At 32.1% G+C, this 15,960-nt stretch overlaps 2 protein-coding genes and 1 pseudogene across 4 annotated transcripts; 1 reads left to right on the top strand and 2 right to left on the bottom strand.

Annotated features, from left to right (window-relative positions):
* Window positions 1-634: 634 nt before the first annotated feature.
* On the top strand, window positions 635-1,873 carry LOC7456899 (glutaredoxin). The gene is made up of 4 exons (XM_002318620.4): window positions 635-811; window positions 991-1,079; window positions 1,267-1,365; window positions 1,488-1,873. The coding sequence occupies exons 1-4, from the start codon at window positions 714-716 to the stop codon at window positions 1,571-1,573; spliced, it is 372 nt and encodes a 123-aa protein (XP_002318656.2). The 5' UTR covers window positions 635-713; the 3' UTR covers window positions 1,574-1,873.
* On the bottom strand, window positions 1,837-6,443 carry LOC7456898 (anthranilate phosphoribosyltransferase, chloroplastic). 3 transcript variants are annotated; one of them, XM_024581900.2, is made up of 11 exons: window positions 6,008-6,440; window positions 5,576-5,823; window positions 5,318-5,461; window positions 4,919-5,080; window positions 4,736-4,819; window positions 3,701-3,889; window positions 3,136-3,226; window positions 2,947-3,006; window positions 2,639-2,757; window positions 2,382-2,516; window positions 1,837-2,293 (listed from the first exon to the last, which is right to left on the bottom strand). In XM_024581900.2, the coding sequence occupies exons 2-11, from the start codon at window positions 5,813-5,815 to the stop codon at window positions 2,258-2,260; spliced, it is 1,260 nt and encodes a 419-aa protein (XP_024437668.1). In that variant the 5' UTR covers window positions 5,816-5,823; window positions 6,008-6,440; the 3' UTR covers window positions 1,837-2,257. The 3 variants fall into 3 exon arrangements, with proteins under 3 accessions (XP_024437668.1, XP_024437667.1, XP_024437669.1); XM_024581899.2 differs by having other exon boundaries at window positions 6,002-6,439; XM_024581901.2 differs by lacking the exon at window positions 2,947-3,006 and having other exon boundaries at window positions 6,002-6,443.
* Window positions 6,444-12,172: 5,729 nt separating this feature from the next.
* Window positions 12,173-14,657, bottom strand: LOC112323538 (uncharacterized; annotated as a pseudogene).
* Between the last annotated feature and the right edge of the window lie 1,303 nt (window positions 14,658-15,960).

The following is a 15,960-nucleotide window of genomic DNA, read 5'->3' as shown; positions in this document are numbered from 1 at the left end:
ACATTTCAAATACCACCCGTGTTTAATGGTTGGATGGCTCCACAGAATGACACGGGGGCCATCTATATGCTGGTGCGTACAGAGCACGCGCCATTATGTTTTTTAAAATTATATTTATTAAATGTAATTTACAATAATACCTCTTACTATACTTGAAATTTACAGTAAAAACAAAGTAAAATAACAAAAAAACTATTAAATAAGAGTTTAATTAGTTTTGTCTTTAAAGTATCAAAAGTAATTATATTATTTTATAAAAAATAAAAAAACAAAAATACCCTCCTTAAATATTAGGCATTGAATTATTTGATTTAATGTTTAAATAAGTAATTTTATTGAATATTCAGATACAAAATAACCAACGTAACACTACACAACTTTCAAAAAATATTTATATCATAGTCAAAATACCTCTGTTTCCCCAAAACCGAAGCTAAGTTAAGAGGAAAATATAATAATTACAGCATGACAACAATAGAATAGTAAAGTTTATCCCGAGACACCATAACTTCACGATCAACTTGGTTTTTTTCAAATAATAAAATTTGACAAGCCACCTGTGAGTTGTGTTTGTTTGCCACCGTTACCATGCCGATACAAAAGCTGAGCACACGTAATGTCGGAACACAAGACACCTGTTCTTGGTCGGTTGCTTTTGCCTCTTCTCTCTTCGCTTTCTCCTATATAACAAAACCAAATAAGCAAAAGAGAAAATGGTTTCGATGCTACGTTCTTCAATCGAGATGAGCAAACAGGCTGCGCTTAAAAAGGCCAAGGAGCTTGCTTCCTCTGCTCCTGTCGTTGTTTTCAGGTTTTATTACCATCATAATTTACAATTACAAAACTCCTTGTTTATATCTATTGATGGTTATGGTGTAATTTAAGATGTTGCCACTTGTTTTTTTTTTTTGCAGTTATGTTTTATCTTTCTGTGTTTGTTTTTGTTTTTTTACCTTTCTATTATGATTTGTGAGCTTTTTCTTCATGCAGCAAAACCTATTGTGGTTATTGCAATAGGGCGAAGCAGTTGCTGACACAGGTGGGAGCAACTTACAAGGTCATTGAACTGGATGAGCTAAGTAAGATTACTGTGTTTTTCTTTTTCTTTTTAATTTTGCTATAGCTTCTTGTTTGATCCTTTGTTCCAGTTGGTATTTGTTTTTTTGATGAAAATATTAGTTTTCATTTTTCATATTGATTTTACAACAAAAAAAACAAGTTTCTTTTACATCGAATACGTACGAGTAAGAATCTTCTGTTTAAAAGGTGGTGGATACGAACTTCAATCAGCACTAGGCCACTGGACTGGGCAAAGTACAGTACCTAATGTGTTCATTGAAGGGAAACACATTGGTGGTTGTGACTGTGAGTTATTTTCCCTTGTTGTTGTTAGTTGCCTCTCTAATTTTCATGGCCTCAGTTAATATGACGAAAAATCCATTAACGATCATATCTTTTTCAATGCACTTTCACTCTTGCTGTTGTAGCTGTCCTGGAGAAGCACAAAAACAACCAACTCTTGCCACTTCTCAATGATGCTGGTGCTGTTGCTATCAACTCTGCCCAGCTTTGATTAAACATCTGTGAGACTAGATTAATCTTGTGCTAAAAGATGGGAAAACGTTTACCACATTACCAATGTACCTGAATTCCAATCGTGGACCAAACCAAATAGAGTGTAGCATCAATAATGTTTGTTTTTAATATGGGGTGATGGTTTTTTCTTGCTGTGTTTTGATTTCTGCTGCTTCTGGATTTGTGGTTCCTCCTGGATCAAAACAGAAAATGAAATTTATTTTCTGGATGTGTTGTGGATGGTGGCATCAGACAAAAATCTATCGTGCAATGATATTTAGATGAATATTCCTGAGAACTTGTCATGTAGCCTGACAACTTTGTCATTGAAGTTTAGAAACAACCTTGCCAAAATAGATTAACAGTCACTGCCCCATGGATTCTTCTATCTGACTATCTCAAGTCACACAAAAACTCTTGACAATTCCCGAAAAAGAAAAAAGATAAAAAAGAAGCTATCATTTAAATTAATGGGGGTATCATCTGTATATGAAACTTCCCCAAGCTAAAACACAACACATTGTAACGAGCCATTTAAGTTTTGGCTGTGTAAACATTTCTGCACCAAGATGAATCGCAAGGATATTTATTTTGTTTTATTCACTGTTGAATTGCCAATGATGTGCCCGTATCAAGGTTTTTGTTCTTCCGATCTTCAAACTGCTTAAGCTTGGGTAAAATTTCAGGCGACCTGAGCAACAGAATCTTCTTTCACTTTCTGCAGTTGTCAACCAGGGGGGATATGAGACAACTGGCAAAAGTTAAATTCTAAAATTCCAACCAATTCTAAACTAAGTGCCACTTACATTAGACATCTCTATCCATAAATTAAGTGTATTAAGAGCTTTCCCTGATAATTGCGTCTCTCGAGCCAAAACTACTCCCTCCGCTAAGCTACTAGAGCGGCCACTGACAAAGAGAGCAGCTGCTGCGTTTAGGATCTGAAAAATTATTCTGGCATGAGAACTTTATTCACAAATACTTGTTCCTTCTACCACAGGTGCATATGCAAAAAGATAAAGAACTGACACTTGAAACAAAACACTCTATCAAAGAAACTCACAATGGCATCAGCAATGGCGCCTTTCTCCCCCGACAATACACGTCTTAAAGCATCTGCATTATAATCGGGACCTCCACCTTGCAAGTCAAATAGTGTACAGCGCGGAATGCCAAAGTCCACTATCAAATGCACATTTTTGTATCAGCGATTCAAGCAATCAGAGACATCTTGGAAAACCTCATTAATATGGAGTGACTAACATGCAGTCGCTCTCCAATATAAAGCGAAAGAACAAATTTATCGGGAAAAAAACAGGAAAAAAAAAACAGAGAGAGGCTGAACAAAACACAAGCTTGTGATGATCTCACATGGATCGAATGAAAATTTTGATATCTTTTCGGGGTTGACTTCAAAGACTACTCCAGGTCCTGTTTTCATATCATTATCAGAAGATGAGATTTAAGCATGCGAATGTGGAATAACCAATGGCAGCCAAAGATAGCTACTACATATCCCTTGCTGGAATAATGATATTTATTTAAAGGAAGAAATCTTACCAATGGGACTCATTTCATCCAAGCCCTCTGAATGAACAACCAATGCTCTCTTCATGCCAAAGCGTTGCAATGCTTTGGCCATTTTCAGCACCTACGCAAGAACATAATAGGCAGTATGAATTGAAGGGAGATGTTCAGCTACTGCCCAAGCAAGCCCCCAATCCCCCAAGCAACATATCTCATGTGTTCATATACGGATATCAATATAACAAGAGAGAGAGAGAGAGAGAGAGAGGCATTTTGCAAAATAAAGCCACTAAATACTTCACCCGTATTTCTTGATACCCCTGTGGTTTCTATGTAAACTTTCAGGATAAGTTAGCGGTATCAAGTTACAACTATGGAAAATCAAGGACAGTGCTATCAAAACACATCTGAAACCACAGATATAACAATTGCATCAAATCAGTATCTTAGGATCTTTGAGCTTAGTAATTAAACTGAATAACCTTAGGATACCTAAGAATAAATTGTAATCTTTTCCATACAGTGAAGACCGATAAGTAAAATTTGTTGGATAGGATTATAGGTCACAGTTGTTACAGTTCATGATACAGCAACTCACCAAATCTTCATGGAATACACCAACAACAGCAAAGGGAACACTTGCAGGATTCAGCATAGGACCCAGTATGTTGAAGATGGTTTTGATTTTCAATTTCTTCCTTACAGGGCTGACAATCTTCATTGCAGGATGGTATTTTGGTGACATCATGAAGCCGATTCCTGCTTCATTCACACATCTTGATACCCCCTAATATCATAAAAATTGAGATTAAGCTAAATTACATGCATAGAACATGTGAATGGAATTGCATATGATTTGAAATATATCTGCCTAAGCTGTGGATTATGGTTTATTATTGGAACAGCAACAAAAGGAACACAATTGGCATTATGGAAGTGACATGCCATATGAGTTTTGCTTGATGAGTTACAGTTGACAAAGTAATCCAACATGATTTGTATCATAGAAAATTTCCAGAATTTAAGAAAAAACAGAACATTAACATTAAAGTAAGAATCAAAGATGCACTATTTTCATGCCTATATAAATGAACAAGGGCCATATAGCATATTCATTTATCAAGAGAGCTGATTGTTCATTCCGGAGCTAGATGAGACCCCCAAAGAAAGAAATACTGTTCCAAAAGCTCAAGAGTTTACCAACAAACTGTACAATAATAGGTTTCAACGGAAAAAAGGCAAGGATTATGCCCTCAAGTGAGTCGTTCTAAAATTCAAATAACAAAAGGAAATGAGTCAGCCTACTTAAGGCTCTGATGTACTAAAGAATGCACGATGGATCAACTGGCAACTTATAGTTTTGGTGGCCCAACTTCCAAATTAATGCTATTCGGTTAACAACTCGAGTAATGATGGAATGGGAGGAAAGCAGTAGCATGATTATACAAATATGGTAAACACAAGCTTAATAGAGGTCGGTACTCAGTTATATTATCTTTATAGCATTGACAAATTGTTCTTTAAAGACCACTTTTTTGCCCACAACCACATCAAAAAACACACTGGTAAGAAAACAAACAAGCTATCCTAGAACCAAACAGCCATTAATGACTTGCATAAAAGGTGAACCTACCTCTGGGTCCAGGTCAATTACTACCCCAAGTTCTTCCAATACGTCAGCACTTCCACATGCTGAAGAACTTGATCTATTCCCTTGCTGCAAAACTAGCAGTATCATTTTGTACATCACATGAAATAAATCATATGAAATGGTCCAAAAATTTTAAGCATAATTACGAGGAAAATAAAGTCTGACCTTGGCTACTTTAGCACCACAAGCAGCTGCAAGTATTGACGCTCCTGTAGAAATGTTAACGGTGTTTGCACCATCACCACCCGTTCCAACAATATCCACAGCATCCACCAACCCTTCCACCTTCCTGGCATGCTTGAACATTGCCCTTGCCAATCCAACAACCTAATAGCATCAACAACCCAAGGTAATCATTATTTTCTTCTAATTATAACAGCATATTGTGTCAGCAGTAGCATATTCCCATTAACAATAGTTTACTGCTCAAGTTAAAGTATCATGTCTAAACATTATATTCCTTACATCTAAAGAGGGAGCTATGTGTAATATGCTAGCCTTACTTGTAAAAGGAATAAATGCACTAAACTAAAAGATTTCTAACGAGATGTAAATGTTCCTTGCCTCTTCAAAAGTCTCTCCCTTGGCTCTGAGCAATACCAAGAAAGCACTGATCAAGGCCTCACTAGCATCATCAAGTAAATAATCTAATGATGCTTCGGCCTCAGATTCTGACAAATCCACCTTATTAATCAAAGATTCAATCAACTGCAAAAAAAAGGGCAAACCCAAAAGAAAAATCACAAAAGAAATTAAAATAAATAAGCAAATTTTAAAATAACCAGAAATTAAAAAATAAATATATAAATGTGAAGGACAGACCTCATTGAATGCAGGTACGGTGGAAGCTGAATTTTCAGAAATAGTAGGCAGTGAAGCAGACACCAGACTCGCACCTTTTCTGCTTCTACCTCCTATTACATTTCTGATTATGTGACTTTGCTTCGCGTAGTAACCTGGTCGAGCACAGAAGCAGCAGTTTTTGTCTTCAAAATCGAGAACGGGCGATTTGGGCCGCTGAGATATCAAAGAAAGAGAAGCTGCAGACAAACTCGCTGCCATTGCTGCCTCTAAAAACCAAAATAACAAAAACCCGATTCGTCAAAAACAATAAATACAAGAATTTACATCTTGAAATCAAGAAAAGGTAAGATCTTTGAATTGAAATTTGGGATTGGTTTGATAAAGGGAAAAGTCGTTGCTTTTTCCAAGGTTAACAGTTGACTGCTATAAAGAGTTTGAACTCACTCTTGCCTTGAGACCAGGAGAAATTGTCTCTTATAAATCCTTGATTGAAAACGAACAAGAAAGACTCTTTCTTTTCTTGTAAAATGCAATAAGCAGAAAGACAGACTTGAACTCAATGCAGCAGAGAGAGAGAAAACAGAGTCCAATAAAGGTTTCAGGCTTGGACAAGAACTGGGTGTTTTTTTTTTTTAATATGCCATGAGAAGGATAGATTTGTTTACAATATATATTAGTATAATATTGTACTAATTTGTTGTTTTCTGGGTTTTAAGATTGAAATGTTAATGGGCACCAAACTCGATGGTATCTAGTTTCACCACCAGCGAACCACAGCCAATTTTACAAAGATATGAACAGGCTTTTCAAGCAAGGAGATATACTTTACAGGGAAAAAAATGGTGGCTTCCAATTAGATTAGGTTAGGTGATTCCATATTACTATACCATTTTTGGATACATGAAGGTTCACCGGTAGAAAGTGGGAATTCACGTCCATAAGAGGTAAGAAAGTGGCGGAAAGTTGAAGGAAAAGACACCAAGGGCTAACTACATATCAGTCTCCAATATATATGCTCATTAACATATTAGTTCTCAATCTTCAAGATTCTGCTAATTTCTCCCTCATCCTTGTAAGTTTTCTTACCGTAAAATTGAGTTTACTAAGCTCTCTTTTATAAATTAACTAAACAACTGTTTTTTTCATTACTTTTTAAAAGAAATTTTCCACTTAGTTGTTTTTTAAATCCTTTTGTGACATAATTTAATGAGATAAAGTTTTAAGTTGTAGTAAAAATATAAAATAAAAGTAAAAAGGACTACAATGTAAAGCACAGAGAAATTATGTGGTTAATCTTAAAGTTTTTAAATTTTGTATTTTGATTCAAAAGTTCATTTTGTTTATTTTTTTAGTCTCTCGATTTGAGAGAGGAGAAAGAAACTCATTGGAAAATAATAAAGAAAAGAAAATTATCGGATGACTATATTCCTGCCACTAAAAAAGAGGATCTTTATGTCAATAAGTTTCCCTTCTCAATAAGAGTTCAATTGAGATGGTTTCTCCCTCTAAACATGACTAGAAAATAGATCAGGTTTTGTTTGATTAATTGTTTTTTGGCTAGTTTTTATATATATTTTTTAGAGTGATTTTGTAGTGTTTTGTGGTTGTTACATGTTTCTTGAGGATTATATAGTGTTTTCAAGTAAAAACTAGTTGAAATGAAATTTTAGGATCCAAAAACATGGACTCTGATTTTTCAATTGCCTAAGATGACCGGAAAACGACCAATCAGTAACTTATCACCCACCTTAAAAAACAATACATGGATAGACATGTCGCCTGCTCCTAAAAGAAAAAAGCCTAGGTGTGAGCATGGGCTTTACCATTAAGGTCGGATACATGAGCCAGAGACATAATTACCTAGCCTTTTTGTTTTTGTTTTTAGTATTCACCCTTTTTCTTTAATTATTTCTATTTAAATATTGATTCATGTCATCTCTCTTAATTTTTAAACAAATTGAAATAATTTTTCTTAAATAGTGATTAAACTTTTTATAATTTTTTTAGTCGCATAATGGTTCAAAACATTGTTATTAGTAACAATATTTATCCATTAAGATAAAATAAATGAAATTCATTAAAATAAAAAGGACATTCGATATAAAATATTTGTATATACATTTATTTTTTTCTCAATTATGAAGATTAGCTTTATTTTTTAATATTTAATTAGCATTAACTATTTTTTATTAGTTCATATATTTCTTAATTTATTTTATAAAGAATAAAAAAAAGTAGATGTATACACTTTTATGAATTATCAAAACAAATGATCAATCTATAATTTCTTTTAAATGATCAATTTTTAAGTTCTCTTAGTCGTATCCTTGAAATATATAATTTCCTTAAATTCAATTTTATGTGAGTAAAGAGAGGAGCTTCAACTTGTTAGAAATAGGGAGAAAAGCAGATTTTTGAAAGTTGAGGACTGATCTGTTGATGAATATATAGATTGGAGACTGATCTGTAGTTATCCCAAAACCAGCGTCAGAGTGTGATGCTTTTTTTTCTTTTCTTTTCTTTCTCGCGTATCACGTGGCATCAATGGAATTTAAAACGCTTATTGCATTTATTTATTTTTTCCATTCTGAGTCAGGTGATGTTCAAACCAGGCATTTTAATAAATAATTTGTATAAAAAAAATTAATGATTTGAGTTATAATATAAATTGAGGTTAATGAGTTGTTTTTATTTTAATTAGATAGGAAAACAAAAGACAATGATAGTAATTGGATTTTTTTAAAAAAAATATTAAGATACCTTGGAAAAAAATAGTAGGAGCATTAAACTGGATAAAAAAATATAAAAAAAATTAGATTAGGTCACCAAACATGGAAGAACATAACACGAAAAAAACTAAAAAGATCTAAAATAAAAATTGATAATTAAAAGAATTAAGGTAAAAATCAAAATAAACAATAAATTAGAGGGCAATTAATTTTTTTCAATTGGAGAGTTTATTTGAAAAGAAAAATAACTCAAGCAAAAGAAAAAAAATTGAAAGAATGAGGAAAAATTAAAAAAAATAGCACACCATAAACCTGAATTGAAGAGTGAGATCAAAAATCAATAAAACTTTTATAAAAGGGTTAAGGAAAAAAATAAAACATTCAAAGAATAAAAACCAAATAAAAAATACATGAAAATTAAAATTGAAGAACTAAATAAAAAAGGAATAACACTTATTCAAAAGGACAATGGAAAAACATTTATAAGAAGAAAAAAAAAGGACAGTTTTGGTAGGAGGAATAAATTGAAGAAAAAAATAACTAATATACCAAAATACATTATTCCAAGGTCATTTTGATTATTATCATTATTGTTATCACAATTATTACTATCATCACCACAATTATTATTATTGTTATTGTTGTTACTACTATTACTACTACTTCTATTATCAAACTATTATTATTACCACAATTATTAATATTATTATCATTATTAATAGTATTATTAGTAATATTATTAGTATCATTATCATCATTACTATTATTGCTAATACTAGTATTATTACCATTATCATTACTAATATTATTATTCTTATTATCATCATTATTATTGCTCTAACTACTACTACAATTATCATTACTACTATTATTACTATAGTCCTCACTAATAATATTACTATTATTATTACCATTACTATCATTATTGTTGTTATTAATATAATTATTATTTCTCCAACCACTACTATAATTATTATCATTACTACTACTACTACTACTACTACTATCATTGTTGTTATTATTATTGTTGTTGTTATGATTATTATTTTGATTATGATCATAATTATTAATATTATCATCACAATCATTACTATCATTAGCACCATTATAATCATAATAAACTATTATTATTATTATTATTATTATTATTATTATTAGTAACTTACATAACTTTTCATTCACACCCTAATAATCCTCCACATGAATGAATATTATTTGATCATAATAAAATACAAAGGTTAGCTTATCCTAGTTTTCGTTGCAGGTAGTGTTTTTCATCATAGGAATGGGTAAGAGTGATACTAATGAGTTGACATATAAGGTTGTCCTTTTAAACCTAGATCTTGAAATCTCGAGTCAACTAGGTTGAGTTTCTATCATGACAATTCTTTGAATATAGGCTTTAATCTCATTCTTCTTGATGATTTATCGACTTGATCTCTTCTTAAAGCTTTTGCATGCGAATCCATAATGTTATCCTTTGACTTTACATAATCAATAGAGATAATCATATTTAAGAAAAAATACCTAACAATGTTGTGTTTTCGATGTATATATCGAGACTTACCATTATATAACTTTTTTTTACCTTACCAATTACAGATTGACTATCATAATGTATGCATATAGGTTGGCATAGGTTTTGGTTAACTTGGAATATCCTCTAAAAAGTTTCAAAGCCACTCTGCTTTTTCACTAACGTTGTTTAAAGCTATAAACTCAAGACTCTATAAAGTGGATTTGACTATGCAAGTTTGTTTAGAGGATTTCTAAGAGACTACAACTCCTTAATAGTAAAGATAAACTTATTTGTGGATTTTAAGTCTTTAGTATCAGATATCCAATTAGCATCGCTATACCCTTTAAGTACAATCGAATATCTTGTGTAATGCAGTCCATATGTTAGGGCGTATCTCATATATACGAGAACCTTTATAATGGCTTTCTAATGATCCTTACCTGGATTATTTTTATATCTACTTAGTTTGTCAACTGTGTATGCTATGTCTGGTCTAATATAGTTGGATTACTTTCTAATGGTTATTGAATATTTGAGATATTGCATCACTAATATTATTGGATAAATGTAGGCTTACATCATCAACTAGTGTCTTGGCTATATTATTCTCAAATTTATCAAGAATCTTCTCAATGTAATGACATTAAGATAATATTAAGGCATCATGTGTTTTATAAATTCTTATTCCTAAAATCACATCTATTACACCTATATTTTTCATGTCAAATTTATCAGTCAATATTTTCTTAGTGGTTTTAATGATATTAGTATTACTGCCAAGAATCAATATATTGTCTACATGTAAACAAACTATGACATATATTGTATTTGTTTTATTTCACATAAACACATTTATTGATGTTAAAACCACTTGATAGCATTATATTGTCAAACTCCTCATACTATAATTTTGGTGATTGTTTCAAACCATATAATGATTTAACAAGCTTACACACCATTATTTTCTATTTTAGAAACTTAAATCCTTCATGTTATTCCATATAGATTTCTTCATCTAAGTCCACCTTCAGGAAAACAGTTTTAACATCTATTTGGTGTATCTCAAGATTGTTAAGGGCAGCTATAACAATTAACATATGAATAGATGTTATTCTTATAATTGGTGAGTATATATCAAAGTAGTCCAAGCCTTCCTTTTGCTTGTAACCTTTTACTATGAATCTAATGTTATATTTATTATTAGATCCATCAACCTTCATCTTTCTTTAGAATATCCTTTTGCACCCTAATGGTTTATTCCAGGAGGAAGATCCACCAGTTCTCATGTATGATTTTGTATAATGAATTCTATCTCATTATTTATTGCCTCTTTCTAAAATAGTGCTTCTGGACTTGAAATTGTTTTTTTTTTAAACTTTTAGGTTTATTTTCTAACAAATAAGTTAGAAATTCAAGATAATTTTTTAAAGATATTTTAGCCATCTTACTTCTTCTAGGTTCCTTTTTCTCCTCAACTTCTAGAGGGTCATTATTAATAAATTCATTAGTTCTCTTAGTAGTCTTTTCTTCTTGTGTGTTCTCTAACAAGTTATGAGATTTCATGATTAACTAACTTGCTACTAAAAAAATCCTTATAACTTGGACATTTTTTTTTTACCTTAGAAAAAAGAGTATGGCCTATGGTATAACACCATCCACCTATCAAATTATGTAATTTATCTAAAAGAGTTAGGGTGCTAATTTATCTTTTTCACTATTCATACAAACAATGAAGGAGGTGGCTTTATTTTATTTTTTCTTTCATTTTCATCCATCTTTTTTCTAAATTTTATCATTCAACATTTTTTTGATTTTGGATTTATCTTTATAAATTATTTCGGTTTTTTTTATGAGATTATCGTAGTTTCAAACAAACATCTTGACATTTGGTTTGTGCTTAATTTTAGGAGCGACTATTTTTATTATTTTATAATTAAGTAAAAATAGTTTAGAAAAACAAAGTTTTTAAACTTAGTGGAGTACACCACCGAGATCGTGAATTTGGTGAGTTAAGTCACAAAGTCCGAGTTGATCCAATATGTTAACATCTCAATATTAAAAACAAGTCATCATGAATTGTTTTTAAAACCAAACTATGTTTTTTTACCAATCGTTCGGGTTGCCTTTAGACCCACTAAGTCAATTGGATCATGTCATGAGAACTTTCTAATGGTTTAATTTTAAAACTAAACTAGGCAAGGAGTTGATGGTCAGGAGGTTTTAAAGTTGATCCACTGAGTCAATTTAATAACAATGCCAAATAGTTCCTTATAACCTCGATATTTTTTTATATTTAATCTTTTTTATATGAACTACAATGTTGCGAACTCTATAAAATAATTGAATGCTAAAAGAAGACATAAAAAGTTATGTCCTTACTTGAATCACAATTTGATTTGATATATAATTCTCATTACAACACATACACAACTTTTTGATCCCATTAGAGCCATACCTATATATGCCACCATTTACCTTACATGCTCTACGGAACTCCTCATTTCTTTATACAAAGTATTTCTCTTGGATCCCATAAGACCATTCACTAGGACCATCTACCTTCAATGGTTGAAGACTAGAAGCACTATTATAACCTTCTCAATCAAACTTACTATGGTTTATAGCCTTAATAGCCTCAAATACCATTACAAAACACTTCGACTTATTTGACTTGAACATTGAGCTTATTTATCCATAGTCTACTAGAATCCACTCCAAGCACCTATAATACTCTTCACAACCCGCACCCAATTTTTTTTTCTACAAGGTAAGTGGTTCTTGGGGATCCTTAGAAGAGTGGTGATTGAGCCAAGCAACCTATTAGCATGAACATATTATCGACGATCATATTGAAATATAGAGATCACCATTGTTTGACCATAAAACCATTACCTTTGTCGCATAGCACAGGGGTATCACAAGTTGATAAGTGAGGTTTATAAAGTGTAATTGATTGATATGCATATTATATTCCTAATACAAGGTATAATTTAGAGCTAATATGAAACATTAGTACATTTTTCAAGTAAAATAAGAGGTCTAAAACTTGGATGACCACAACCATATTAGATTGTAAAAGGGTAATCAATAGTTATGTTACACAATATGACACATATTATTGATATGGATATTATTGGAAAAACTTAAAGTACTGTTGAAAATATTGAGACGTGATCAAGAAAAGTGTGCTTGTGTTTATATTGATGAGATTTCAAGAAAGGAAAAGAGGAAATGTGAAAATAAGAAAAGAAGGTTAGTGTCTTGTAGGAGGAGGAAGTGTGAAGGAAATATGAATATAAGAAAAGAAGGTTAGTTTCTTGTAGGAAAAGGAAGAATGTAGTGTGGTAAATAAAATAATAACAATTTGCTTGGATAGTTGATGAAGTGTTTGATGTTGTAGGGATGGTTTTGGGGGTACTTTATTCATATTTAGTGTTTACGAATCGTATATGTATTATTTAAGGGTTTTGGTTATCTTTTTGTAGAAATTTGTTCCAAAGTTTTGAAAGGTTCGACTGGTTTTTTCATGGTCTTCTAGCTTTAGTTTGCTTTCTGAATTGTAGAGTGAATAACATTTGGACCAAATGATTTTTATTGGTTTGCTTTATAATCAAGTAAACATTAATTTCTTATTTGTCCATAACTATAATAGTGGGACTCGAAATGATGCATTTTATAAAAGATAGATATGTAATTTAACACTTAGGTTATGGGAAAAGTCTATTAATTATGTGGAAAACTTCCAATCAATCTTTGATTTTGTATAACATGCCTATAAAATTATAGAAGTAATACTAATAAAATTAATAGCCTAGGAAAACTAGGATGCTAGTTGTCATACCTAATTTTTAGATTTTCCCCCAAATTTACATTTTTCTTTTTAAAAATAATAAAATAAAATAATAATAACAAAAAGAATGGCAACTTGGCAAAAATAGGTTGAGAAGGGTTTCAAATGTATGGAGGAATCAAGCTGTAGTTTTGGAAAAAATTGGAAGCCCAATCATACCCCATCATACCCAAGACTGAAGAGGCAATACAAATCCAAGGTCAAATTAAATAATTATTGGACGAATCTGCATAAAAATTAAGTCTAGTGAGTTAATTAGATTTTTTTTAATATGCCAATTTGATTTAATCATAAGCCAAATTAAAGGTTTAATTATGTTTAAGAATTAATTTGGGTCAAATTAAAAGGTTTAATTAGATGTAAAGACTTAACTATACTTTTAATGGATCAAATTTGGTTGAAAATAGAGGTAAAATTGAAGAAACTAGAAGTTTGAAGGTGAATTGAGGGCAAAACAAAGAATTTCAAAACCAAGGATCAAGTTGAAAGAGACACATTAAGAGGCTGAAATCGATTGAAATCAGGGGTAAAATTGAAAATTTTGAAAATATGAAGGATAATTGAGGATGAAATTGAGATATTCAAGACCAATGACCAAATTGAAAAAAAGACGCTAGACTCATAGGGTCATTTTAAGATTTGGTAGGGGTGGGATTGGATTGATTCTTAGAATCAAAATTCAATTGAGGACTTAATTGAATAAATTAAAAGATTGAGGGTTGAAATTGAAATAGGAGATTTTTAAACCTAAATAAACCCTAAACACCAAAACTATACTCTTTCATTTAAATGAAACAATTTATTTTGGTGTTGTTTTGACCAAAACGACATCGTTTTGGTCAACGAAGGTAAAACAAATAATGTCAAACGATGCGTCGTCTGACACTATTCATCACCTTCAACCTCTGTACTTGAACAACTACTCGAGTGATTGCTTTTTAGAGGCATTTAATGCCTCATTTCTCAACCAAACAAAACAAACAATCCATTGTCGTCTGCCATCGTCGTCTTGCACTATTCATCACCTTCAATCTCTGTACTTGAAAAGTTGCTCGAATGACTGCTTTTTAGAGGCATTTAATGCCTCATCTCTCTACCAAACAAAACAAACAAGCCATTGTCGTCTGGTGTTGTTCATCACCTTCAACCTCTATACTTGAAAAGTTGCCTGAGTGGTTGCTTTTCGGAGGTATTTAATGCATCATCTCTCCACAAAACAGAACAAACAAGCCATCACTCTCATGACCCGACATTGTACTACACCCCAACTTGATTCCCACTAGGTGGTTGTCTTTATAGTCACTGCAATGTTGTCATAAAAATAATGACCAATCAGCTTGTGCAACTTGACTTTAACAGCTTATGATGGTGACTTTTAGCCAACGGTTGAGATTTTTCTCATTTGAATCAATGACCAAGATTCATCACTAATAAAGACTAGATGTCTCTATTTCATTCCCTATAAATAGGGGTGAATTTCATGCAAAAAGGGAGGAGAAAAATAAAAGGGAAGAAACCGAAGAAAAATCACCTATGCACCAGCTGCTCTTTAAAAAAAAAAAGAAAAAAGAAAAAAACCAACATTCCCCTTTACCTTTCCAACTTCTCACCTCAGCATACACCACCACCACCACCTGAAACACATCTCCTTATTAGCCAACAACTCTAACAATAATGGTAAAAGACCTTCATCAACCACACAAACATTTGTTTTTCTCCATTAAAGTAGCTGCCCGTGAGCTTTCTCCACTAACAACTTTTTCTCCAGCCTCTAACAGCTACCATTCCTCTTCCAACAAACCATTACGTCACATTTGAAGCTCCACCAATAGGCACCTCCCCTACCTAGGTAACTCTCACACTCCCTTCTCTCTTTTACATATTTTGCCTTCATAAGCTTGCAAAACGTGAAATAATTCATGTTTTGTAGAAGCCAATAACTTGGTCACTAGGCTGGACTAGTGAACAAGTTATGTGGGCTGGACCTAAGCCCAACTCGTATGGATGGGCTGGGTCCAACCCACTTCACAAAAAAGGCCTGTTGGGTTATTTATTAGCACAACAAATCAGGTTGGGCTGGGCCCGATCCCAACCCATACACGTGGGCTCAGGTCTTAAGCCCAATAGGCCCAGCCCAAACCTATCATTATTGGCCTGTTTGGCCCGCCTTTTTTTTCTTAATAAATAAGCTCCTTTTTTGCTCTTAAAAACGTGTTTTTCCAAAGATACATTTAAAAACATTTTTAATGCCTCTGATTTTAGACTAAGTGCGTGTTTGACAAACATTCCCTAAGATTTTTTGTTT

The sequence above is a fragment of the Populus trichocarpa genome, chromosome 12 (assembly GCF_000002775.5).
Source record: "Populus trichocarpa isolate Nisqually-1 chromosome 12, P.trichocarpa_v4.1, whole genome shotgun sequence".
NCBI classification, from domain to species: domain Eukaryota; kingdom Viridiplantae; phylum Streptophyta; class Magnoliopsida; order Malpighiales; family Salicaceae; genus Populus; species Populus trichocarpa.
Note: the sequence above shows the minus strand (reverse complement) of the source record. Positions and strands in the feature narration are given on the sequence as shown.